Source organism: Aphelocoma coerulescens, chromosome 3, assembly GCF_041296385.1.
Source record: "Aphelocoma coerulescens isolate FSJ_1873_10779 chromosome 3, UR_Acoe_1.0, whole genome shotgun sequence".
NCBI lineage: Eukaryota > Metazoa > Chordata > Aves > Passeriformes > Corvidae > Aphelocoma > Aphelocoma coerulescens.
Window position 1 is genome coordinate 121,966,588 of NC_091016.1, and position 22,314 is coordinate 121,988,901.

The 22,314-nt window shown below is 41.4% G+C and overlaps 1 protein-coding gene across 12 annotated transcripts in view; it reads right to left on the reverse strand.

Moving 5' to 3' along the window:
• The window catches only part of PKHD1 (PKHD1 ciliary IPT domain containing fibrocystin/polyductin), a 252,139-nt gene that overhangs the window by 83,451 nt on the left and 146,374 nt on the right, over nt 1-22,314 (reverse strand). For 11 of the 12 annotated variants that reach the window (XM_069011802.1, XM_069011801.1, XM_069011797.1 and 8 more), the window contains 8 exons: nt 18,545-18,682; nt 10,844-10,957; nt 10,124-10,211; nt 7,396-7,550; nt 5,424-5,576; nt 4,191-5,069; nt 2,706-2,868; nt 593-753 (listed from right to left, as the gene is read on the reverse strand). In XM_069011802.1, the coding sequence (XP_068867903.1) occupies nt 593-753; nt 2,706-2,868; nt 4,191-5,069; nt 5,424-5,576; nt 7,396-7,550; nt 10,124-10,211; nt 10,844-10,957; nt 18,545-18,682 (1,851 nt within the window). The other variant, XM_069011809.1, reaches the window with a different exon arrangement.

The following is a 22,314-nucleotide window of genomic DNA, read 5'->3' on the forward strand; positions in this document are numbered from 1 at the left end:
TCCTTGCGGGGCCAATTATTGGTATTATTTTGCAGTTATGTGGTGTTTTCATGGCACGTGTCCCTTAATGCTGTCAGAGGGCTTTGCAGGGAGCAGGCAGAATCATCAAATCACAGAATGGTTTGGGTTGGAAGGGACCTTAAAAATCATCTCATTCTACCCCCTGCCATGGGCAGGGACACCTTCCACTATCCCAGGTTGCTCCAAACTCCACCCAACCAGGCCTTGAACATTTCCAGGGATGGGGCAGTCACAGCTTCTCTGGGCAGCCTGTGCCAGGGCCTCAGTACCCTCACAGGGAAGAGTTGCTGTGTACCATCCAATCCAGTGAATCAGACTCTAAAGGGGGGCTAAAGATGCTGGGTGAAATGATTCTGCAAGAAGGCAGAGTGGAAGTGGTGGACACAGAGCTGCACAGTGAGTCACCCCAGACCTCTACAGCACAATTCACTACATCCATCCTGGAAAGGAATCAAACAACTGGGACCACCATCACCTCAGCCTCAGTTGCAGATGTCAGTGAAAGTCACACCTCACGGCTCAAATGTCTGCATGACTTTGCAAACACTCCCACCAGCACAGGGGCACTTACCAGCTTCTGAGTAGAACTGTGTCCATTCAAATTCTGACTTTGGGAAAACAGAGACAGGTGGCTCTAGATCCAGGACACCTCCATCCAAATCCTTGAAAAGGGCTTTCCTTGAGCCTTTGCATCTCTTTTCAGGGAGCATAGTGTCTTCAGAGGTTTGTACACTGATAGGTAGGGAAGGTAGTGTTATTGTTGGTGGCTTGGAAAGGCCAGAAAAGCCTATAAATTTCTATGCAGGTCATTAAAGACTGGCTGCCACAGAGGAAGGTACCTGTAACAAGACAGGGTTGTTGAGGGGAACACATCTCATGTGAGACAAATATAGGACAGTTGAGATGAATCTTTTCCTAAACAAAGGTCTATATCGACTACAGAAGGTCAGTGTGTTTGGATCACATGCCTAATTTTTGGATCGCTAAACTGTAGTGAGCTGAATTGCTTTTAATTGCAGATTGACTAAAGGTTCAACACAGCTTAAAGGAACTGGTGATCTGAGCATCTCACACCCATGGCAGAATTCAATACAGTGAAAAGACTTATACTCCAGAGAAGTCCATGGAGACATTTTCAGATTGCTACATGGATTCACATGAAACCTTGAAGAAAATGCAGAATTTTTTGGTCTCAGGCTGAGAAAACCCGATTGCTGGTACCTTGAATGGGGCAAACAGGTATCGGCAGAGATTTGCACTAAGGCCAGAGGAGCAAAAAGGCCAATTCCCCCAGTCAACCCAGCTCAAAAGAGGCAGAGAACAAAGACCTCCTCTGATCCTGACAGTTCAGTTCTTGACCATCTCTCAACAGATCCAGCATTTCTGCTGGTTAGGTCTACCAACAGGACAAGAAAAGTGCTTCATGGATTTGCTATTTCCCCTGATGTTTCTATTTCCTCTCTTGCTCCAAGGCAATGCTCATCTTCTCTTTGACAGAACACATCGATCAAGATATCCCTTCAGGATGCTGAAGCAGAACAATGCAGCCACAGCCTGGATCAAGCTCAGCAGCTGCAGAGGTGGATTAAATAAATGCATGCAGATATTGCATGAGGAGCACTGGGAGATGTAACCACCCTCAGAGGCTCAGCAGCCTCCCAAGGAAGCATTCAGTAATCCATGTGCATTCCTCATATTTGAAAATCACCAGGTCTTGCACTGGACTGGGCATTCAGCAGCTCACTACCAGCAGAATATTGTGGGATGGATACAAGAGTGAAACATAATGGGAGCTGACAAGTTGGACAGGGCTCAGAAATCTACACGCAAACTAATGCCCAGAGCAGAAAGCAAAAATATAGAATAAAATAAGAAATTCTGGCAGAAGGCTGGAGGGGCTCTAAACATAGCAGTGTGGGACACCTCCAATTATTTTTGACTGGCAAGTGGAGTCCACGCTGGAATTTTTTTTGCTACTTCAAGGCTTTCCTGACATAGCCTCTGTATTGTGTTCAGTGACTGCAATAAATAAATAGGCATGTGGTTTCCATTGGATGTGGTATGTCTAAACCACTGCAACCAGCAGTGACTTAAGGTTACAGATGAAGTTCTCCCCTCCCTCCTCAACACTCACAGATGATATTCTCCCTGGGCAGGAGCAGTTCTGGCAATCATTTGACATCTCACAGCCTGCCTGGTGCTGATCAACATTTCTGATGTGATCTCGCAGGCGCAAATCAAGCCACGCTTCCCCGACCAAAAGGACATTCCCTGTCTCAGGGTTTTTTCCTGGAGGTCCTGACATTTTTTGAAGCCTGAGGCTGAGAAGTCAGAGATGCTCAGGATGGGGGTTTAAGAAATGGGATATGTGAGGCTTGTTTTGCTACACAAATGTCAGGAAAAGGAGAAATCCAAGAGGATTGGTCTGGAGATGCACCTTGATGGAATTTGAAACAAAAATTATAAAAGATTGCCCTAAACTAAATTTGGTGGTGTTTTTCCATTTCTTTTTTTTTTTTCCTGCATTTGAGTTTTCCCGTGCATGTTTGTTTGATGTAGGAGCTTGTTCTTTTTTGTCAGACAGGAGCAGTACAAGAGCAGGGATGAGGGGAGGATAGTTCCAAAGCTCTAGGTGTATGGGGTTTTTTTTTAAAAAAAAGATAGTTCAGAATGAAGCATTTTACCTTGTTGGATGAAAGTAGAACTTGTTCTTCTCACTGACATGTAACATCCTTGATGTCTCTGCTGTGATGAGAGGCATGATGCCTAAATGATCAGCATTTGACATGATACAGACATCCCTGTCTTCACTGTAGCAGCTCTTTGTAAAACCAGTAAAGGTGACTTCTGCCAGGGATTAAGAGAAGATCAAGCAAGGAAAAGTGGTTAAAAGAGTGCCATAACTAGAGATAGGAAAGTTGGTTTTTTTTTTCCTGTGATGTTTTCCACATCAAATTGCTCCCATATATATCTGTACAAATTATTTTTAAATCAGACTAATAGCATTGTTCATAGATCTTCATGTGGCTTTAGAATACTCCATAGCCAAATTATATCCTAAGTTGACACAAAACAAGTCATAGCCATAGGAAATGAAATCAAAGGAAATAGTAACTGAGAAAGAAAAGAAAAAGCAAGAGTATTTAATATATTTTCATTTAAATAAGTAAGAACCAGTTAAATAACAACCTGATGGTTTTTCTACTCGCCAGAGATTAATATAAGACAAGCAGGGTATGATGACACATACTTGGCTCTGGCACTCAACTCTTGTGCAGCTCCAAAATCCATATTTTGCCATTAATTTTTTGTGAGACTGCGCAACTCTACTTGTCTTCCTCTATCTCTCTTATTCTTCAGTAAAACAAGGATAATGAATTTTCTTGCAAAAGTTAGTAGCAGTGAGGAATAAAGACATGAAAAGCAGTGAGGTATTTAGATCCCACTATTGCAACCAGCTATCAGGATTCTGCTATATGCAAATATTGCACTGGGGACTGAAAAAATCATTTGAAACAGAGATCCAGGATATATAACAGACCTCTACTCCTCTTGTGCAATCCCTTATACCAATAAAGGTCATAATTGTTTCTGTGAGTTGTAGTTATTATGTTCTGTGACAATCCTATACTAAGTGTGATATTCACTTCTCAAATTTGGTATTTTATTTAGGCAGAGGTAACTGTGTGTTGGAGAGATGAATCAATTGGAAAAGTAACACAGAAGGCAGGTAAGTGTGAGGTAGAATATACATTATCACAGGACATAATTATCATTGAATCATTGAATCTAAGAATGGTTTGGTTTGGAAAGGACCTTAAAGATCATCTCATTCCAACACCCTGCCATGGCCAGGGACACCTTCCACTAGCCCAGGTTGCTCCAAGCCCCATCCAGTCTGGCCCTGAGCACTTCCAGGTATGGGGCAACCACAGCTTCTATGGGCAACAGTTATCCTGCAGTAGATTCAGGAAGTGAAAAATATCAAATAATATTTTTTCTTAATTAAACTGCGTCAAGTTGTAGAAGAATTCTGTTATCAGTTTCACTGAGGTTCTGATTTCTCCAACATGTCCATTTGTGGGAGGCTGCAACTTCAACTGGAAAAATTAAATTAGTGAAGAAAACCAGTGACAGAACAGTCTGGCCAGTGGAAGCAGAAGACCAACCTTTCAGCTTCATGATTCCCAGGGCTTTGGGACAATGACCAGCTTTGTGCCAGGGATCCTCTGGCCTTTGGCTGGGAACAGTGGTAAACGTGGGCCATAAAATCCCAACACGGCCTCTTAGAGGGTAGCGTGGAGGTCGGTCCTGGGCTGTTGCGTCAGCTGAGCGAGGCTTCATCCTGTCTCTGAGGCAGTCAAAAGTCGAGCTTGTTGCAACAATGGTGGAGTTTTTAAGTTCTATGAATTTTTTCCCCATGTAGCATTGCTCAGCATAGACACAGCGCACCACTGCCAGGAGTCCCACGGTGTTGTCCACCAGCACCACGTTTTCCACGATAACGCTGCCTCCAAGGTGGACCATGACACCATAGTCGTAATTCTTATAGGACAGAAAACCTGTGATTCTAGTGCAGGTCTGAAATCCATCTTCCTGGTACAGGTGAAAGCCATGGAGACTTGAATGGGCCACATTTCCACTGCAATATTCTCCATCTAGTGAACACTCTTGGCCCCTGACATGGAAGCCAATTCTCTCAGATCCTGCCACAGCATTGCCACAAAGGGAGACACCGGTGGCCAGGTTCACCTTGATGCCAGCAACCCAGTTTAATGAACCTGCTGGCTGCCTGCTCAGAATAACAAGGTTCCTGATGAGAGAGTGATTTTTCCCTTCCACATCAATGCCAGGTCCAGTGGTGTTGAACATCACATTATCGTGCAACAAGATCCCACTGCTCATGATTTCTTTAATGCCGGCTCCACAGCTGCCACTAATGCTGGATGACACCACTGAGGACTCCTGGGATACGTTCCTGAATTCAATAGCAGAAAGCTGAGGAGGCCCAAAGTTCAAAAATTGAATATTTAAGAGTTGAAGAGCACCTGCAACGAGATAACAGGAGTGAAATAAAAGTTTATATTACTTAAGAACAGGTAAGGACAACCATGTTAACAACACTCAGACATAAAATAGCGGGCACTTTTTCAGTGTATTGTAGTGATGGGTATTTGTTAATAAATATATGCAAAGTCATAGTAAAATGCCACAAAACACAGAGCAGCCCATCCTAAAATATCTTCTGTATTTATGAACTTTTCGTGGTGATCACGTTTCATACTTGCTGACAGTCAGTTTGTTCTGACTGTCAAGGCACATGTGAATTGATACACATGTTCCTGCACCTCTTTCTTGGGAAGAACCGGTGTGGTTGATGAGGACAGGTGAATCTCAACTACCTTCAAACTCCATCCCGCTGGAGTCTGTGAAGTGTCCCACCAGCATCCTCCCAGCACAAGCCACATCCGACTGGATCTGCACGTTCCGTGTCAGGAGCCCAACCTCCGCAGCCAAAGAGATGCGCCTGCCGTCTTCTGTGTCATGGGGACGCCCTGGGGAGTTTCAAGAAAGCAAATGTGATAAGTGTCTATCATACCTATAAACCAGGGCTTTGAGGGACATAAATCCTGACAGCTCCTCTGCAGAATCTGCACTGACATTCAGGTGCATTTCACCCCCAGCACAATCCACGTGCATCAACACAAAACTGGAAAGGCCACCTGCCCATCAAATATTCCCCATGCGCTTATATTTTACCAGGATATCTCATTTTTAGAACAAGAAGGTGCTAAACCTTTCCCCTGTGGTGTGCAGGTGCCAAAGCAATGAACAGGTTCACACTTCATTTTTTATAAGCTCTGTGTGTTGGAGTTACTCATCAGCACACTGCAGAGTTGATCTCCATGAATTTTCCTCAGGATCAGACTAACGTCAATGCCAAAAACCTCTTTGCTACAGAGTCTTGCTTGTGTGTGTTTTCCAAAAGGATTTTAAAATACTTTTTTTTCAATGCCTTTCTAAAGGAGACTTTTGCACAACTTTATGCAGCTGTCTAGCTTGGATTAATCTCAGATTACTTTAGACACCTGCAGATGTGATTTAGTTATCCAAACTGGTTTTATGCACAATGGAGAGAAAAAGGTGAATCTCAAGTGCAATTTGTTGTGTATTTCATACACCTGCTTTAGGGGCAGGTGAAGTACAAGTGAGAAGTATGCATTGTATGTATTTTTCTGCTTTAATTATCAGGGGAACTGAGAGTGACTGGCTCATGTGTGAACATTTACTGCAGGTATCCACATTTGCCCAGGCAAAACCCAGTATTTACCTTTTAATTGTCCCATTAGTCCTTTTTTTCAGCTGTATCTAACAACTGCTGCATTACTCAATGTGTAAGAAGTAATTTCACCTCATGATACATTTATTATACCTACATCAACTAAAATGGAAGGCCTAAAATGCATAAACTACGGGAAATGAAGTCTAGATGTGCTGTGCTTTGAACTGCACATTTTGTTTGAAAAATGCAATTGTCATAAAAACTGTGCCATGGAGTCTACTCTTGATTAACACTGTGGATAATTGCAGAACAGAGCTCAGTTCCAAGTGAAGCTTTGATTACTGGTGCAGACATTTAAACATTCGCCATTTAAAACATGATATTTCTGGATCTTTTTATCCATTATACTCATTTCTGTGCCTGTTGGCTGGAATAAAGATCAAATTAAAAAAAATTTGATATGCACAAGAAAAATCCTCAGTTTGAAGGTTCAGATTTTGACCTCTCAATAAAATTCCTTGGTTTTTGTTAAATAGATGGTAATAAATTTACTGAAATAAAAGTAAATAATTATCAACACTGCATCCCTTTTTCCACATAAATATAGATCCCATGGAAACTACACAAAAAATAGGGCTATATGCAGATTTTATGTTTATTTAGATATTAGTTTATAAATAATTAATTTCATGCCATGGAATTGACAAAATTTTCTACTTGAAATTTTATGAATGTAATTACTTTGACACTTGAGAAAAGGGTGGGGTTTAATTGTTTTGCAGGTTTTTGACATGCCATAGAAATTGTGCAAATGGCCTAAAATCCTACATTTCTTTTTTCCTTTAAAATTTCAGTTACCTTCTCTCCCTGTGAGCCAGTTCAACTCGAAACACCAGAAAGTTTTCCCAAACTATTCAGCACTGAATTGATTCTGCTCACAGAAATTCATGTTAGAATCAGCAAGGAAAAAAGTATATGGAGAGAGAAATTAAGATACCTCAAGGAAGTAAAATTGATCCTGTTGAGATATGAAATGGAAACTCAATACTTCAGAAGAAAACTCTCAGAAAAAGGAGAGAAAAATTCCTTACCAATGTGCCTGTGCAGAAGATGTTCATGAATTCTTATATTATGACCATGGACTTCTTTCAGTGTAACTACTTCAGCCTGATGGGCTTCATAGGAAGAAGAGCTGATGACAAAATCTCCACCTTGATCCCAATCTACTTCATCCTCCACAAAAATCCTGTAACCCCATGATATAAACTTAATGTCATTACACCTACGAGAGTTATGCTCACAAACTTCATTAAAAATGAACAGTTTTGCTCAGGGAGATCTCAAAAAAAAAAAAAAAATCCACAGGCTATGCTGCAGGAAAAGCCCCTTTAGGGCTCTCTGCAAAAAACAGATGTCTGAAATATGTGGGAGGAAATTAATCCTGAAGCATGTATTTCACACCATTGATTAACAGCATATACAATACCAGTACAGCATTTCCAGGGCTCCAGTTGCCTCCAAAAGACGTTGGACCATTTTTGGTGCAAGGAATACCTTACAGAGCTGAAAGTCCACTTTGGATTTAGACAACAATCATGTGCAGGGTAGAGTGGCTGCACTTGACATCTAAGCTTCCACTAGAGCTGCTGGTGCAGTCAGTAGTGGGTGGAAGGCAATTCAGTTCTCTGAATTGGGAACTTTGAGCAGGATTTGATTCCCTAAACAAGAGCACCTCTTGCTATCTGAGATATCCCAGGATATCTGACAGATGTGACAGGACTGGTTCCTGGAGCATTCCTGGAGACAAAGGTGCAAGCCATGGAGGGGACTTAAAGACAGCTCAGACAGACACAAACCCTCTGTTTTGGCACCTGAATCCTGCTTTTAGTAGCTGAACACCCTCTAGGCACCAGCACTTAAAACTCTGCTGGCTATTGAATGCTGAGTCCTACATTTAGTTGTTTTAATCTTGAACTGAAGATCCCCTTTTACAGTCAAAGTTGTATTAGTAGTTCAGGGGATTTATAGCTTCACATAAAGAAAACAAAAGCATTTAGTGGCAGCAAAATGAATAATGATCAGTGTTTATCTCTATTTGATAAACATCTTGTCCTCTTACAGGGTGACTGCTGCTGGCCAGGTGATATCTAAACTCCTCAGGGAATTACTGAGAAAGGAGAGCACTGAGTGAATTCAGGTAATGCCCCACATGCAGTCTAGAGTGACAGAAGTGCAGAGAGAAAGGAGATTCCTAAAGGGATGTTTGCAAGTTTTTCCAGAGTATCTTTTCACAATATTTTTCAAAGGTGAGTAGGTTCCAGATGAGCACTTACAGTGTACAGCACCAGTGAATATTCAGTAGAGAAATCCACTAAAAAATTTATGTTGCTTGTTTTTGGGGTTCTTTTTGCTTAGAGGAATCATTGCATATCTTCTGAAATGGCAGGAAAGTCCTTCCTTAAATTATGTGCTGATTCATGCTGGAAAAGGATCGAGAGCAGCTCCTCTCCTTCAATAAAATCCACTTCCTTCAGCTTTCATTTTCCTTCAGCTTTCATATTCCATCACTGACTTACCTACTTCCTGCATCCAATGACACTAATTCTTAGCTGACTATTTGTAGACTTTTAATGAAAAATAGGGCTTTATTTTTCCTTTCTTTTAACAACGGAAACAATTCTGTGTGCTGTATTTAATGTGCATGAACTCCAAACACTTGTATCTTAGCACCTCATGATATTTCATATAAAATATCTGGGCAGCAGCCCAGATCTAGCCTGGCTCCATTTCATCCAAGTGTTTAACTGTCATACTTCAGTAAGAATCTGCTTACTCTGAGCTCTCATCTTAGTCAGGGAAGGAGAAGAATTTCCCGAGGGTGATCCTAATGTTGCAGGGTTTGGATCAGGATCAGCTACAAAGCAATTCCTAAACAAGTAATCTACACTGAACACACAACTCTGAGAGCTCACAACAGATGAGTCCTAATGGTGAGGTCTTTGTGCTTCCACTGCCCATCTTTGCAGTCATTTCCCAAATAATTCATTCCCTAAATGCTGATATTCCACCTCTACCCAGCTGGGAACTCTTCCACTGAGGTTTTGATAGGTCTGATTGAAACGGAGGGAAGGAGGGAAGGAAGGAGGAAAGGAAGGAAGGAGGGAAGGGAAGAAGGGAAGGAAGGAAGGGAGGGAAGGGAGGGAAGGGAGGGAAGGGAGGGAGGGAGGAAGGAAGGAAGGAAGGAAGGAAGGAAGGAAGGAAGGAAGGGAGGGAGGGAGGAAGGAAGGAAGGAAGGAAGGGAGGGAGGGAGGGAGGAAGGAAGGAAGGAAGGAAGGAAGGAAGGAAGGAAGGAAGGAAGGAAGGAAGGAAGGAAGGAAGGAAGGAAGGAAGGAAGGAAGGAAGGAAGGAAGGAAGGAAGGAAGGAAGGAAGGAAGGAAGGAAGGAAGGAAGGAAGGAAGGAAGGAAGGAAGGAAGGAAGGAAGGAAGGAAGGAAGGAAGGAAGGAAGGAAGGAAGGAAGGAAGGAAGGAAGGAAGGAAGGAAAACTTAACTGCATTCATCTTCATCCTTGGATGAATTTGGATTCCTTTAGAATTAATCTGTGTTGGAAGGGACCTTAAAGATCGTCAACCTCCCCATCCTCGTGCAATTTGCTGTAACCTAGTTGTTTGTTGTGTTGTTTTTTTTTTTTACCTAGACATGATTTAAACAGAGCCCATCACAAATGAAAAGAATAATGCAACTTATAGGAACATTAATACAAATAATAGGAACAGGAGCCAAAATTTTGTGTTTGAAAGCATATTTGGGCAAAATACCACCTTTCATTGCCAGGAGCAACAGTAGTTCCCAGATGTGTCCAAGGTATTTTAGGATAAGCACTATAAATTTGCACCTGTCCATAAACACCTGGGAAAAAAAAAAAAAAAAGAAAACCAGAAGGAGGATTCCAAAGGTAAAGGGGAAAAGAGGCTTGCGAAGAACTGAAGCAATAATTAAATATATGGAAATATTTATATATATTAAAGTATATTTCTGTATTTTATGAAAAGTGTAAGAACAGCACAAAGCCTCCACTCAAAATACAAAGTGAACAAGCAATAAATCATCAATAAAGTAAAATGACCATCACATGTACAGGCAAGAGAGGGGATTTTACCACAGAAGTCTCACTGACACAAATTAGAACTGAAGGAATTGCAGACAATGATATCTACCATTAAAAAAAATTATCTAAATAAACAAATTAGGTAAAAATTCCAGAAATGAAAGATACAAAAAACTATGCAGCTATTATTCATCTTTCTGGACCATGAACTTTAATTTTTCCCTCTGGAAAATGGATCCAAAACCAGAGCAAAGAGTCAAAATACAGAAACTTTTCATGTAGATGACATGTCCCAGAAAATTAAACCTTAGCTCAAAAATATGTGCACTTTTGTTTGAGGTTAATCTGTAAAAAATAGTAACAGTTTCCACTGTTGGATTTGGATATAACCAAAAATTAGTTCCCTATGAAAAGGGGAATTTGTGTTTCATACCAATACTTCCTGGGTGGACATTTATATCCTCCAGACGATCACAGTAAATCCCTTCGGATGCCCGAAGAAGGAACAGCAGCTTTAAATCCCTTTCTAGGGGATGCAGAAAAGAACCTGCAATAAAGACAAAACAGCATCACACCCACCACAAAGGTATCCATGGCTTCTGTGATGCTGAAAATGGGAGGGAAACTAGGGGGGAAATCCATGTCAAGCTGATTTTAAAGGAATATTTAAATGGCTGTATTAATATTTCCTTTCTCAACCTGTTTTTGCCTTTTTGCTCCTTCACAATTTCACCAGTTTCAGGGCAATCATGCAGCAAGGATGGGGAAAACTGAAAGACTGAGGAAAAAAAGTAGGGAGAAAGTGCCCAAGTTTTGGTGTGTGCAATGGTGATAAGTCTGCACAGTAAATTGTATTCCAACTTTGCCTTCATTTCTTTCACCATGGGTAGTTTACAGTTTCAGAAGAAAGTGGCCCAGCACTAAACAGACACTAAGGAGGAAAAAGTAGGACAGCTTTTGCCCTGGAGAAATGTATGCGGAGTCCAGTAAAGGAGTTCAGCGTTCCTTTAAAATTAGAGATTAAATCAATTATGCAACAGAAAACTGCAGCAGATGTAGAACTAAAAACTATATACATAGCTGTACAAAATTAGCTGGCCTGTCATGTTCTTTTAATATTTAAAAATTACTAGTTTGGAAAAGAGAGCTGATTTTGTATCCTAAAGAAACACTTCGCTTTAAGAGCCTTTTTTTATTTAAGTGAAATCAATAAAACAATTCATTGTTCTCCCACCAGCATCTGACTGATAACTGAGGATATTTAAATTCTCTGTACAGCTTTTTAATGGGTAGAAGGCAAACAGTACAAGACTTGCATGCTCCCCATCTAACATATCTCACAGCAGTGAGCTCACATATTCTCTGGGGACACGGAGGGAATTATCTTTCTGTGTCCATTGTCCACCAAAACCAGCTTTGATTTCCTTGTTTAAACTCCCATAACTGTAGTTTGGAAAGAGGAAAACCAGGAATTAGGTTGTGTCCAAATATGCTTTTACAATTTCACGTATTTTTTAATCCTGGTTACAAAACACTTACTATTCTAGTTAAGTCAGTTAAAACCCTCTGATATATTCAATTATCAGCTCAGTTTTAAAACCATTTTTAAGTAGGCTTCCAGACTTAACAAGCACATACAAAGGATTGGAAATGGGGGTTTATAGGATGAACTGGAACTTGTCACTCCCTTAAAAGAATTACATCTACATTTAGCTAAAAATCATAAATTTTAGTCCAAAAAAGCACAACAGATTAAGAAATGTTATCCTTTTTAAAAAAAAAAACCAAAACCACACAAATCAAAAATACAGCCAGAGTGAGAAACAAAGGTCATAATAAAACTATTTAGAATGGAAAATAAAATTAAGAAGGGAAGATAATATTCACAGAAATTCTTCAGTGGCTGGAAACTGTAAATGGTAAATGACACAAAAGAACACAGGAGTCATGAATGAGTAGAAAAAGTCTACTTCTTTTAAGAATATTTAGAAGAAAAATAGGCTTAATACTTGCTTATTGTCATCAATATTTCCATGGGTTTAAATCCATGGATTTCAGTAACTTGAATGCAAGTGCTACTGGAGAGTTTTCCAGGAAACACATTGGACAATTAAGGTGGACTCTTCAATAATTTTGGGATCACTCACAATGTCTGAGAGCCCCTGAAGAAAGCTAATATTGTGCCAATATTTCAAACAAAGATAAAAGTAAGAGCCCCAGGTAATTACAGGCCTGTCAACTTGACACTGATTCTAGGGGAAAATAAATAAAAATGGAATGTCCAACTCTGAACACAATTAATAAATCATTAAAGGTGGGTGATATAATTAATGCCAATCAACCTGCTTTTATAGAAAAAAAGGTCCTGTGAAACTTCCTTGTTATTTTCTCCTAATGAGATTACAGGTCTAGTTGATAAAGGTAATAGCTTTGATATCATATAATTGGCTTCTCCAAGGCACTTGACTTAGAAGCACAAAACTTTGTGATTAATAAACTACACAAGTACAGCAGGAACATGGCACACACTGATTTACAACCCAAGTGAATGGAATGGGGACATGGACTCAAGCAGGTCTGGTTCTGCAAACCCAATGGAATTCAACGTTTTGTTAGGAACCCAAATTGTGTGAAGATACTGAAAGTAAGCAGACAAACTGACACAAATGGGGAGAAAAATTACAGGGATGGTCTAGGAAAGTCAGCAGAAATTTTGAAAAGAAGAATTAGGAAAAACCTGAAGAATGCTCTAGGGGACCCTTCTTGAGCAGGGTGGTTGGATTAGATGACCTTCAGCGATCCATTCCAATTTTGCCCATCCTGTGATTCTCTAATATTGAAAATAATAAGGCAAGAGGTCTTGAAAAGGTAAGGATCTCTCTGGAAATGAATGGAGAAGAAAGAAAAACTAAGGGAAGAGCTGAGTAGGGTCTCAGATACATACTTTGGTGTGGTGGCCTGTTAACCCCCTAATTCTATATGTTCCCCCTGTTAAAACTATCATCTTGCCATAAACAACAGGAATCGTGATCTCTACAACACACAAGTGAATGATCTGGGCTTTCAATGTCCTTCTTTGGACTTTGGATGTGAAAACTTCAGGTTTCTTGTCCCACTTTCCTGTGGTGAGCAAGTCCTACATAAGACTACACCAAACTGCCCAATTCCCCATCCAGCACAAGACAAGCAGGAATGGATCCCACTTCATGCTCCTATTCCTGCTGGAAGCCTTGGCAATTTGATGAGCAACCTAATTGACCATAAAGTCAGATAATAATGTGCTGATGGCAGAGAACCAGGAAAAAAGGGTGCTTGCAACCTGGAAATTACCAAAAGCTGGCGGAAATGTCTGGTGAGATGTGCAGAAAAGGTCAGGAGGCACTAAAGACAGAGGCTGGGCTCCCTCAAACACAAGTTCTTCCCGTTGCACTACACAGTGTAAAAACCCCCAATCATATAGGATAATCCTGTGTTTATAAACAACCTGTGCTATTAATAAATTCACCACTGATTACACACTGTCCTGAAGAAGTGTGAGATCCAAATGTTGGGATTGTAACATGGATCTGTTAGCGCGGTGGTTGCAGCTGGTTCATAATCCTTCAACAGGTCTACCCTCTGCAGAGGACAAAACCTACTATGTGAAAAAAGGAGGGAAAAAAGGAGGGAAAAAAGGAGAACAGAAATAGAGATATGTTTTTTCTGTCCAGATTTTCATTTATTTTGGACTGTGGTCTGGATCTAGTTTGTTGAGTTTCAAAAGCATTTTCCATTGTTTTCATATTTCAGTTCTATTCCAGATGTTCTTCCTGACAGATTTTTGCTGTATTATTTTGGGTTTTGTTCCATAGCAAAACCCATTCAATTCTTTCCTAGAACAGTGGGTGTTTCCTCCCTTCTAGCCTTCTCTTTTTTTCCATAGCATGACACTCTGCAACAGCTGTTGCATATAAGAGTAACGAAATCTCTGAGATAAGATCTCCTCCCTTCACTGGCAAACAAACTTTGCTGAGTATCTTGCTGGGACCATCTCCTCTATCTCTGTTTCTTGAATCCAAAACTTCTTGGACTCTAACTACCCAGCTATTTTGAAAACTGTGGCATATTGTCACTAGAAAGCCTGAGGAGTTTATACTCATGGTCAATACACAGCTGGACAGTCATCTACCACTGGTTCTTCTTCTGGAGCTTCCTTCAGGTGTTCAGGCTGCATTCTGGAAAGCAGCTGGAAAAGCAGCCAGACAAGGAGACCTCACTTTGTCGCCTCTTTCTGCCAAATGTCCAGAAGATTTCAGAACTCCTCAGTTCCACAGCTCCACAGCTGTGGAGTAGGAACCAACAGGCAGAAGTGCAGGATGAATGTTTGAGGAATAAGTGGTGGGACACGCAGGGTGGGATCTGAGTCCCAGGGCCCTCCAAATCCTCTCTGGAAGCTGGCAGATACAACACAGGGATAAATGACTGAACAGTGGGGGTTTTAAGCAGAAATTGCAGGCAGGGGGAGACAACGTAAGGGTGCCCAGAACAATAGAAAATCTTTATAATTAGGCAACTGAAGCATGTTTCCAGGGAGAATCTTATACCTACATTCAGGTTTCTTAGTGTAGATTTTCTCTAGATACCTGTATCTACCAGTCCCACTGACTGCAGTGGCTCCACTGGCTATATTGAATAGATCTCTACTGGAACAGAAGCTCATGTGCTGATGTCCACATTTCACCTAAATTCAGGTGCCTTGAACATGTGAGCCAAATTCTTACCTACATGGTGCAATCAGTTAAAAAATACTGAGTTGCTTGGAAAGAGTAAAAAGACAACAGACAGATGCTGAGAGGTTTTCTGAAGGGGATGCAGAGGGTTCAATGAACTTTTCAAACCACTTTTTTTTTCCTGTGATTGAGAATGAAAATACATCTTGTTACACCAACAGAGTCCCTTCTTCATGCAAGTTGGACAGCTGTGCAGGGATGATATGTGACTGTAGTGTGGGACTCAGCCCACAGCTAAAGATGGGACCCACGCAACAAAGGTGCTGGAGAAGTTGGAAAAGACATGAATTGGTGAAACTCACTGGTACCCTAATTATTGTTATTTACTCACTGCTGACACATGGCCACTTAATGAAATACACCGATTTACCCTTTGACAGGTCAGTATGGGGGTTCTTCCTGGAAAAAAGGGGGAGTAAATGCATTAGAGCTCTTACCATAAGCAAGATAAGAGGCAGTTGAATTGTCTGGGGTTCCCTCTCCAGATAATCAAGCCATGAGCTAATGATGTCCTTAGGCTTTTTGCCTCCAATGAGTGACATGACTGACAAGCAGCCATCACGAGATATGCGAAAGAAAGAATGTGACAAGTTGAAAGTAAAAAAGAGAAATCCTATCTGGATAATTACTTGGCAGAGCTCTACTATAAAAAGCAAAAGCAGCCTGCCAGCAAAGAGCAGCTAAGTGCAGTTTAGTTCAGGATGAGTCCAGCAGATCAATGTGTGCCAAGTGAACTTCAGCATTTTCCTCAGCTTTATTGGGAGCTGAGGGCTTTGTTCAGCAGTGGAACAGGGCACTTTCTGCACATATCATCTGAGTTTTAATGCTTATGGGTTAAAATGAACAGAATCATCCTAGCTGAGAATGAAAAAACAACTGTGAGATGTTGAACTCATCATTTCTTATCTTGTTTTGACACAGATGTGCTAATGGTATTTAGCACTTTGTTTACTCTCTGAACTTCAAACTCTCCTTTTACAAGCTGGAAAAATAGCTAATTTTTACAGTATGATAGGGCAGAGAAACAAAAATAAATGGTGTAACTAGAATTCTATTGCAAACGTCACCATCAAATAAAAGACTTTGAAGGATAAAGTGAAAAAGATAAAATCCTTATCTTAGAGGTAGGACTATGAAAGTAGAAGTAATCAGAAAGTTTCCCTGGATCCAACAACACTGAAGGGCTAGGAGCACCCACAGAAATTCCTGTGGCAGTAGATCCACACATTTTACTTTGGGTTTTCCAAGGGTTCTGACAGAGTTCTTTGTTGGTCTTAAATCATCTCACATCTTCCACTGATCATAATTCACACTGGATTGTGATCATACATTAAAGAGGAAAGCAGGGATGGACCCTGTAGGGTCAAGGGTGCTCCAAGAATTCTGATTTCCCAGCTATCACTATTTTCTCATCCCAGTTTGCCAGTAAATTATTGTTTCAATAAAATTAATTAGGTTCTTGTTATGGTTGATAAACTCCGATTTTACACTATTTTTTTTCCTTTGTTACATATTTCCCATCATCATTCAGTTCCTATGTATTTTTGGTAATGATTTAACTTTCTGATATTTTTTTTCTCTGCATATAAGAAGCCGAGTGCTCTGGAGGACACCAAACCCAAATAAGATGAATTTCTAAATTGGTCACTCTTCTCTAGGAGTTTAAGGGAGCAAAATACTCTAGCTTTACCAGAAAATCTTAGGCCCAGGCCATGGAATTAGAAGGAACAGCATGTGGCCAAAGATTGCTACACTGAAAACAGGGCATGGAGAAATTACACAACAAGGCAGGACCTGGGGATTTGGCTCATGTGATGCCAACCTGAGATCCTGCTCAGGCAATGCTGAACGCTGATGTCCACATCTATTAAATCTGTTTACTAAACTGTCTCATTATCTATTTTGTGTCAGGATTTCTTTAGGGTGTGGTGGAGTTGGACAGATGGGCTTCAAAACCCTTCCTTCAGGCATGGAACAGGCAGGATTGGACAGATGGGCTCCAAGACGTTACCGTAAGGCCTCGAACACATGGGAAGAGAAAGGGGAAGGGAGAAAAAAGAAGGCACTCCCAGCTCTAAATGCAGGCAGAGAAGCCAGTATGAGATGTGGGAAACTTGCAGAGTCCCTACCCACCCATCATCCCACAGCTGAAACAAGGACAGCTCTCCAGGAGACGTTGGACTGCAACTCAGCAGCTGCAAATACCTGTTTGGTTTTTAATATCATTACTACTCACAGATGTGCTGGAGGGGAGTTTGTGCAGCAAAGTGCCTCAATGTTTTTTTAATAAGTGTTTTTAGCAATGAACACATGCTTTTTCTTAAAACCAATATGAAACCATATTTAAAGTGCAAAGGAGTCTAAGTAAGAACTGACTGACACTCTTTTAAGTATATATATTTTTTAACCTCCCAGATCAGGCTTTCCAACCTCTTTTTCCAAAGAAAAACACAAGACAGCAAAATAACCTTTTTGGCCAGTACTGTATTAACTAAACAGTCCCTTGAGATTAACAACAAACAAATATTGAAGCAGACTTCCTCAGGAGGTGATTACACAAAAAAATTCTCTTTTTAAAGTTCATGAATCCAATCTTGAGAAAGGTCAAGAAATGATCAACAATGTGATCCCAGCGTCCTAAGGATTCCTGTAAGTAAATATAATGCCTGGCTTTAGAAACCTTGATATTTAAAGGGAATTATGCGAGTAATTACTTCAGAGTTGAAAAACACCCATCCTGTCTCTTGTAAATAATGTGGAACAGCCCCAGTGACTTTGGGGACTGTGAAACTGCTGGAAGTAGGGGCAAGGTGGTATTTTCCTGTGGTCCTGGTGCTCATCTGTACAGATGGATGAGAGGAAAAAGTGTGCTGAATCCAGCTGTTTCACACCACAGCAGGATTTCCAGGCATTATGGGGATTCTCCATGACTCTGTTTATGTTGGCTTTAAATACTTCTGTCACACAAAGTGTCCTATTAATGCTCATATTCACCAGGCACTGCCTGAACACTAGGGCAGGTCCTGCCCTGAGGAATTACTGTCTCATAAAGCAACCCCACAGGAAGTAGGGAGGGCTTTTACACCTATCAGATAAAATCTCTGCCACAGTGACACCAGGAGTGAGGTGCAGATTGCAGTAATTGTAACGTGTTGCTGTTAAAGGAATAGGTAATTAGCTCCAGTGGATAATCATCATGCTTCACACGAATTCTGGGGGTCCAAACTGCAGATATCCAGACAGCCACGGGGCATTAGGTTGGGCAGCAGGTGTATAGTGACATACTAAGTCTTTCTCCATACTTTTTTTTCCTATCAAGAGCAGAAATAAACCCCAGGCATCCCAAAGATCAGCTGTTCACTCACCCACTCTCAGCACACCCCCCAGCACCACGACACAGGCTGCGCTCAGGACGTTGCTGGCGTTGCTGGGGAACTCCAGGGTCCCCAGGATGTAGAGTCCTCTCAGAGGGGGAAGAGCCACATCCACCAGGATGGTCCTATCTGAGAAACAAAGCAGAGAGTTGTTTAGGCCAATGGCAGCCTGCCAAAAGTACTTGCCAAAAAGTGTGGCATGGTGGTGAAGAATTTCAGCTTGGTTTGAGTTTTGCGTTATTCAGATTGGTTTTCATAGAATCACAGAATGACCTGGGTTGAAAGGCACCTTAAAGACCATCTCGTTCCAACTCCATACCACACTTTCCACTAGCCCAGGTTGCTCTAAGCCCCCTCCAATATGGCCTTGAACTTCCAGGGATGCAGTCACAGCTTCTCTGGGCAACCTGTGCCAGGGCCTCACCACCCTCTTAGGGAATAATTCCTTCCCAATATCTAATATAAACCTAATCTCTTTCAGTTTGAAGCCGTTTGCCCTTGTCCTGTCGCTCCAGGCCCTTGTGAATAGTCTCTCACCATCTTTCCCATTTTTTCCTCATGGAATTGACAAAAACAAGAACAAAAAAATCCCACATCCCTGGAAATGTTCAAGACCAGGTTGGACAGGGCTTGGAGCAACCTGGTCTGGTGGAAGGTGTCCCTGCCCACGGCTGGAGGGTTGGAATGAGATGGCGTTTAAGGTTCTTTCCAACCCAAACCATTCTGGGATTCTAGGAAGTGAAAAAAGTCCAACACTATCAGCTAAGTGCTTCAGGGTGCAAATGGCCTGCAAGTCCCCCATTTGTCAACAGCAGTGATCAGTGTGACAAACTGCAGCCACACACCATGAGCTACCTCCACTGACTCCCTGTCACTGCTTCTCCCTCTTTGCAGCTGGGATTTGCTCTCCCGGGTTTTGTATATGAAAACCCACCTCTTCCTCACCATCCAAGAGGAAAGCTTTGCTTACACCAACACAACCTGCAGGAAGCCAGAGCTCATAGAAACACAGAATCATTAAGGTTGGAAAAGACCTGTGAGACCACTGCCAGGTCCATCATGAGTTCCTCCATTCTGTATTCATATTCCCCTCTAAAATTAGTTAACAATGACCAGGAGAAGCACCATTCCCTCAGACCCTTAAGGAGAAAGCAAGGGGGATATTCTTATATTGCAGAACGGAGTGGGGACTGTTGTGGGTTGAGCACAATGGCAACATCACTGCTGCTTCCTAAAGCTGCAGGTCTGCAGCCTGGGAACCTTTAAAATGCCCCTTAAGTGCTCCAAGTAGGAGATGAGCAAGGATCTAAATGGTGGATCATTTAGAGCCAGAACACTGCACAGAGGTGAACTCCACCCTCAGGGCCCATCTAATGTTCTTGGATGTCACTAAGAGCTTCTCAGTTGATTGTACTGGAAAACAGCTCTGGTCCTGAAACTGTGGTTGCCATCCCCTTTCATTATTGGCAAGAGAACAGTGTCCAGGTATGGTGCAGCTCTCAGTCACTGGGTGTTCCTGGAAGCAGGAAAAGAAAGGTGTTTCCCTAACAAGGGGCTCAGTAATATGATCTAATCATGACTTTCATAGAAACAGATTGCAGAAAAAAAATTTCAACAAAATGACAACCCCACCCTACACAGAGATTTTCTGTGACTTTCATTGTTCTCATATGCATTTATTGCAAGGCATAGATATACAAAACAGGAGAGATTAAGGAGCATGCATATTTTTGGAGTGGATTTTGACAGAGTGGACAATGGGAAGTGACTTGAGAATTGAGAATGGGACACTTGAAACCAGTTTTGTGTGGAATATAAGAGCCATGAAGTGTCTTGGGAAGTGGTTCAGCTGCTTGACAGTTTCACTTCTGCCTGTGGATACTGGCAACTGCTTTGGATGGGAACACAAATGTGTACCCACACAATGGGTACGCAGAGAAAGTCCTTTCCCAAAAATCATGTAATTAGGGGCCAACCCAAACTACTTAGCACAAAGGTTTAAGAACATTTCCAAGCCCTGTTTGCAGGAAACATAATCAATATGATTCTGTGAAAACCTACCTCTGTACTCTCAGTAGATTGAAAGAAAATATTAGTAGGCTGTCTTTAATAGTAGCATTTCCTAGTTTTTGACTCCTTAGTTTTGCAACCTGGAAGTTTCACAACCTCCAGGGAAAGGAAAATTTTATTTCAGGTTGTGTTTTCAGGTCTGGAGTTGTGGCTCTGCTTGCAGACTTGTTTGTCTCCTACATACATGTTCCTGCCTTTATCCCTGTGACTCAATTACCCCACCTCTTCCTTTTCCCCCTGTCTTTTTATCCTTTCTCTCTGGCCATGAGCACCCTGAAAGCCCAGGACATCTGCTCTCAAGGACTACACCAAGTACAGCAGCAAGCCATGGTTAACCTGAACCCCTCATCCCAAAACAAATTCCCTGAACCCTTGGGCTGAAACATCTTTCAAGAATGCAAAATTTTCACAGCATTCAGATGAAGTAAGTCTACACAGAGCAAGTGCAATTCTTTTCCCCCTAAATCTTATGCTGTTAGTACTTAATATGTTTTTACAGGCATGAAGAGACTCCTATCTATAATTTCTTTACAGGACAGGTACAGTCCCATGCCCTGCAGAGCTGTGAAGGGAAGGCTCAGGATGTGAGGATATGAAACAGAGAGGAGAATAAGGGGGGAGATGTTGCTAAAATGGTATCTCTCAGACAGAAGGGGAATCTAGTTTGTGAAATCACAGCTCAAGAATGTGGCAAAAAGCTGCAGTTGACAAAGGCCGTAAGTATATTCATCAAACACAGGCTGAAACATTTTTACAAGGAGAAGAAGCAGCGCTCCCAGGCATGCCATTTATATGTCACATTTCAGTCTAGAACAGAGATTTTTGCTGAGTTGCACATCTTTCTAAAAAAGGTTTTGTAAAGGAAATGCTGACTGCTCTGTAACTGTGGCATCATGTGTGTGAGCCTTGAAACACAGGAGTGAGAAATTCCCCCACTCAGAGATATCTCTGCAAACATAGAGTTTCCTCAGTTTAAAAGAACAGCACTCTGGGGTGTGATGATTTGGGTGTGAAGTCCTCAGAGGGTGAAATGTTGCTCTCTAGAAACAACAGAACACTCCTTTGACAGGGAAAAAAATCCTTCCACTCTTGAGGAGGAAAGCAAACAGATTCAAAGGCAACTTCCTTACAGAATACACTCATTTACCTCGTAGAGGGAGATATGACTTAGCAGTTAAAATAATAAACTTTAGGTCACTCAGCTCAAAGGATTTACCTTCAGAGAAAGGCAAACTGGAGCTGTTTTTCCCCATGAAAATATTCATACAAGGGCAAGAAACCACTTTCAGCAAACCATAGTTTGAGCCTGAAAACAGGGCAGTGTTTCATTGTACATACACTTTCTTCAGACAAAAAGCTCACAGGTATGCCAGAGTCTTAATGTTCAGATGTACAATACTGAGAAGTCACTAATGACTCCAGCAATGACACAAAATGCCTTTGATCAGCCACATTGCTGCATAAAACACCATAGCATGCCATTGAATGGAAATCAGGCACAACAGAGGAGCTATTATATGGGATACAGTACTCCAGCATTCATCTCTTCAAACGGAAAAACTTCAAAGAAAATCAAAATCAGAAAATGAAGAACAGAGTGAATTCCACTACTGGAGGAAAAAAAAAAAAAGGAAAAAAAAAAAAGAAGATAGAAATTGCCAGAGGCTACATGATATCATATCAATACCCTT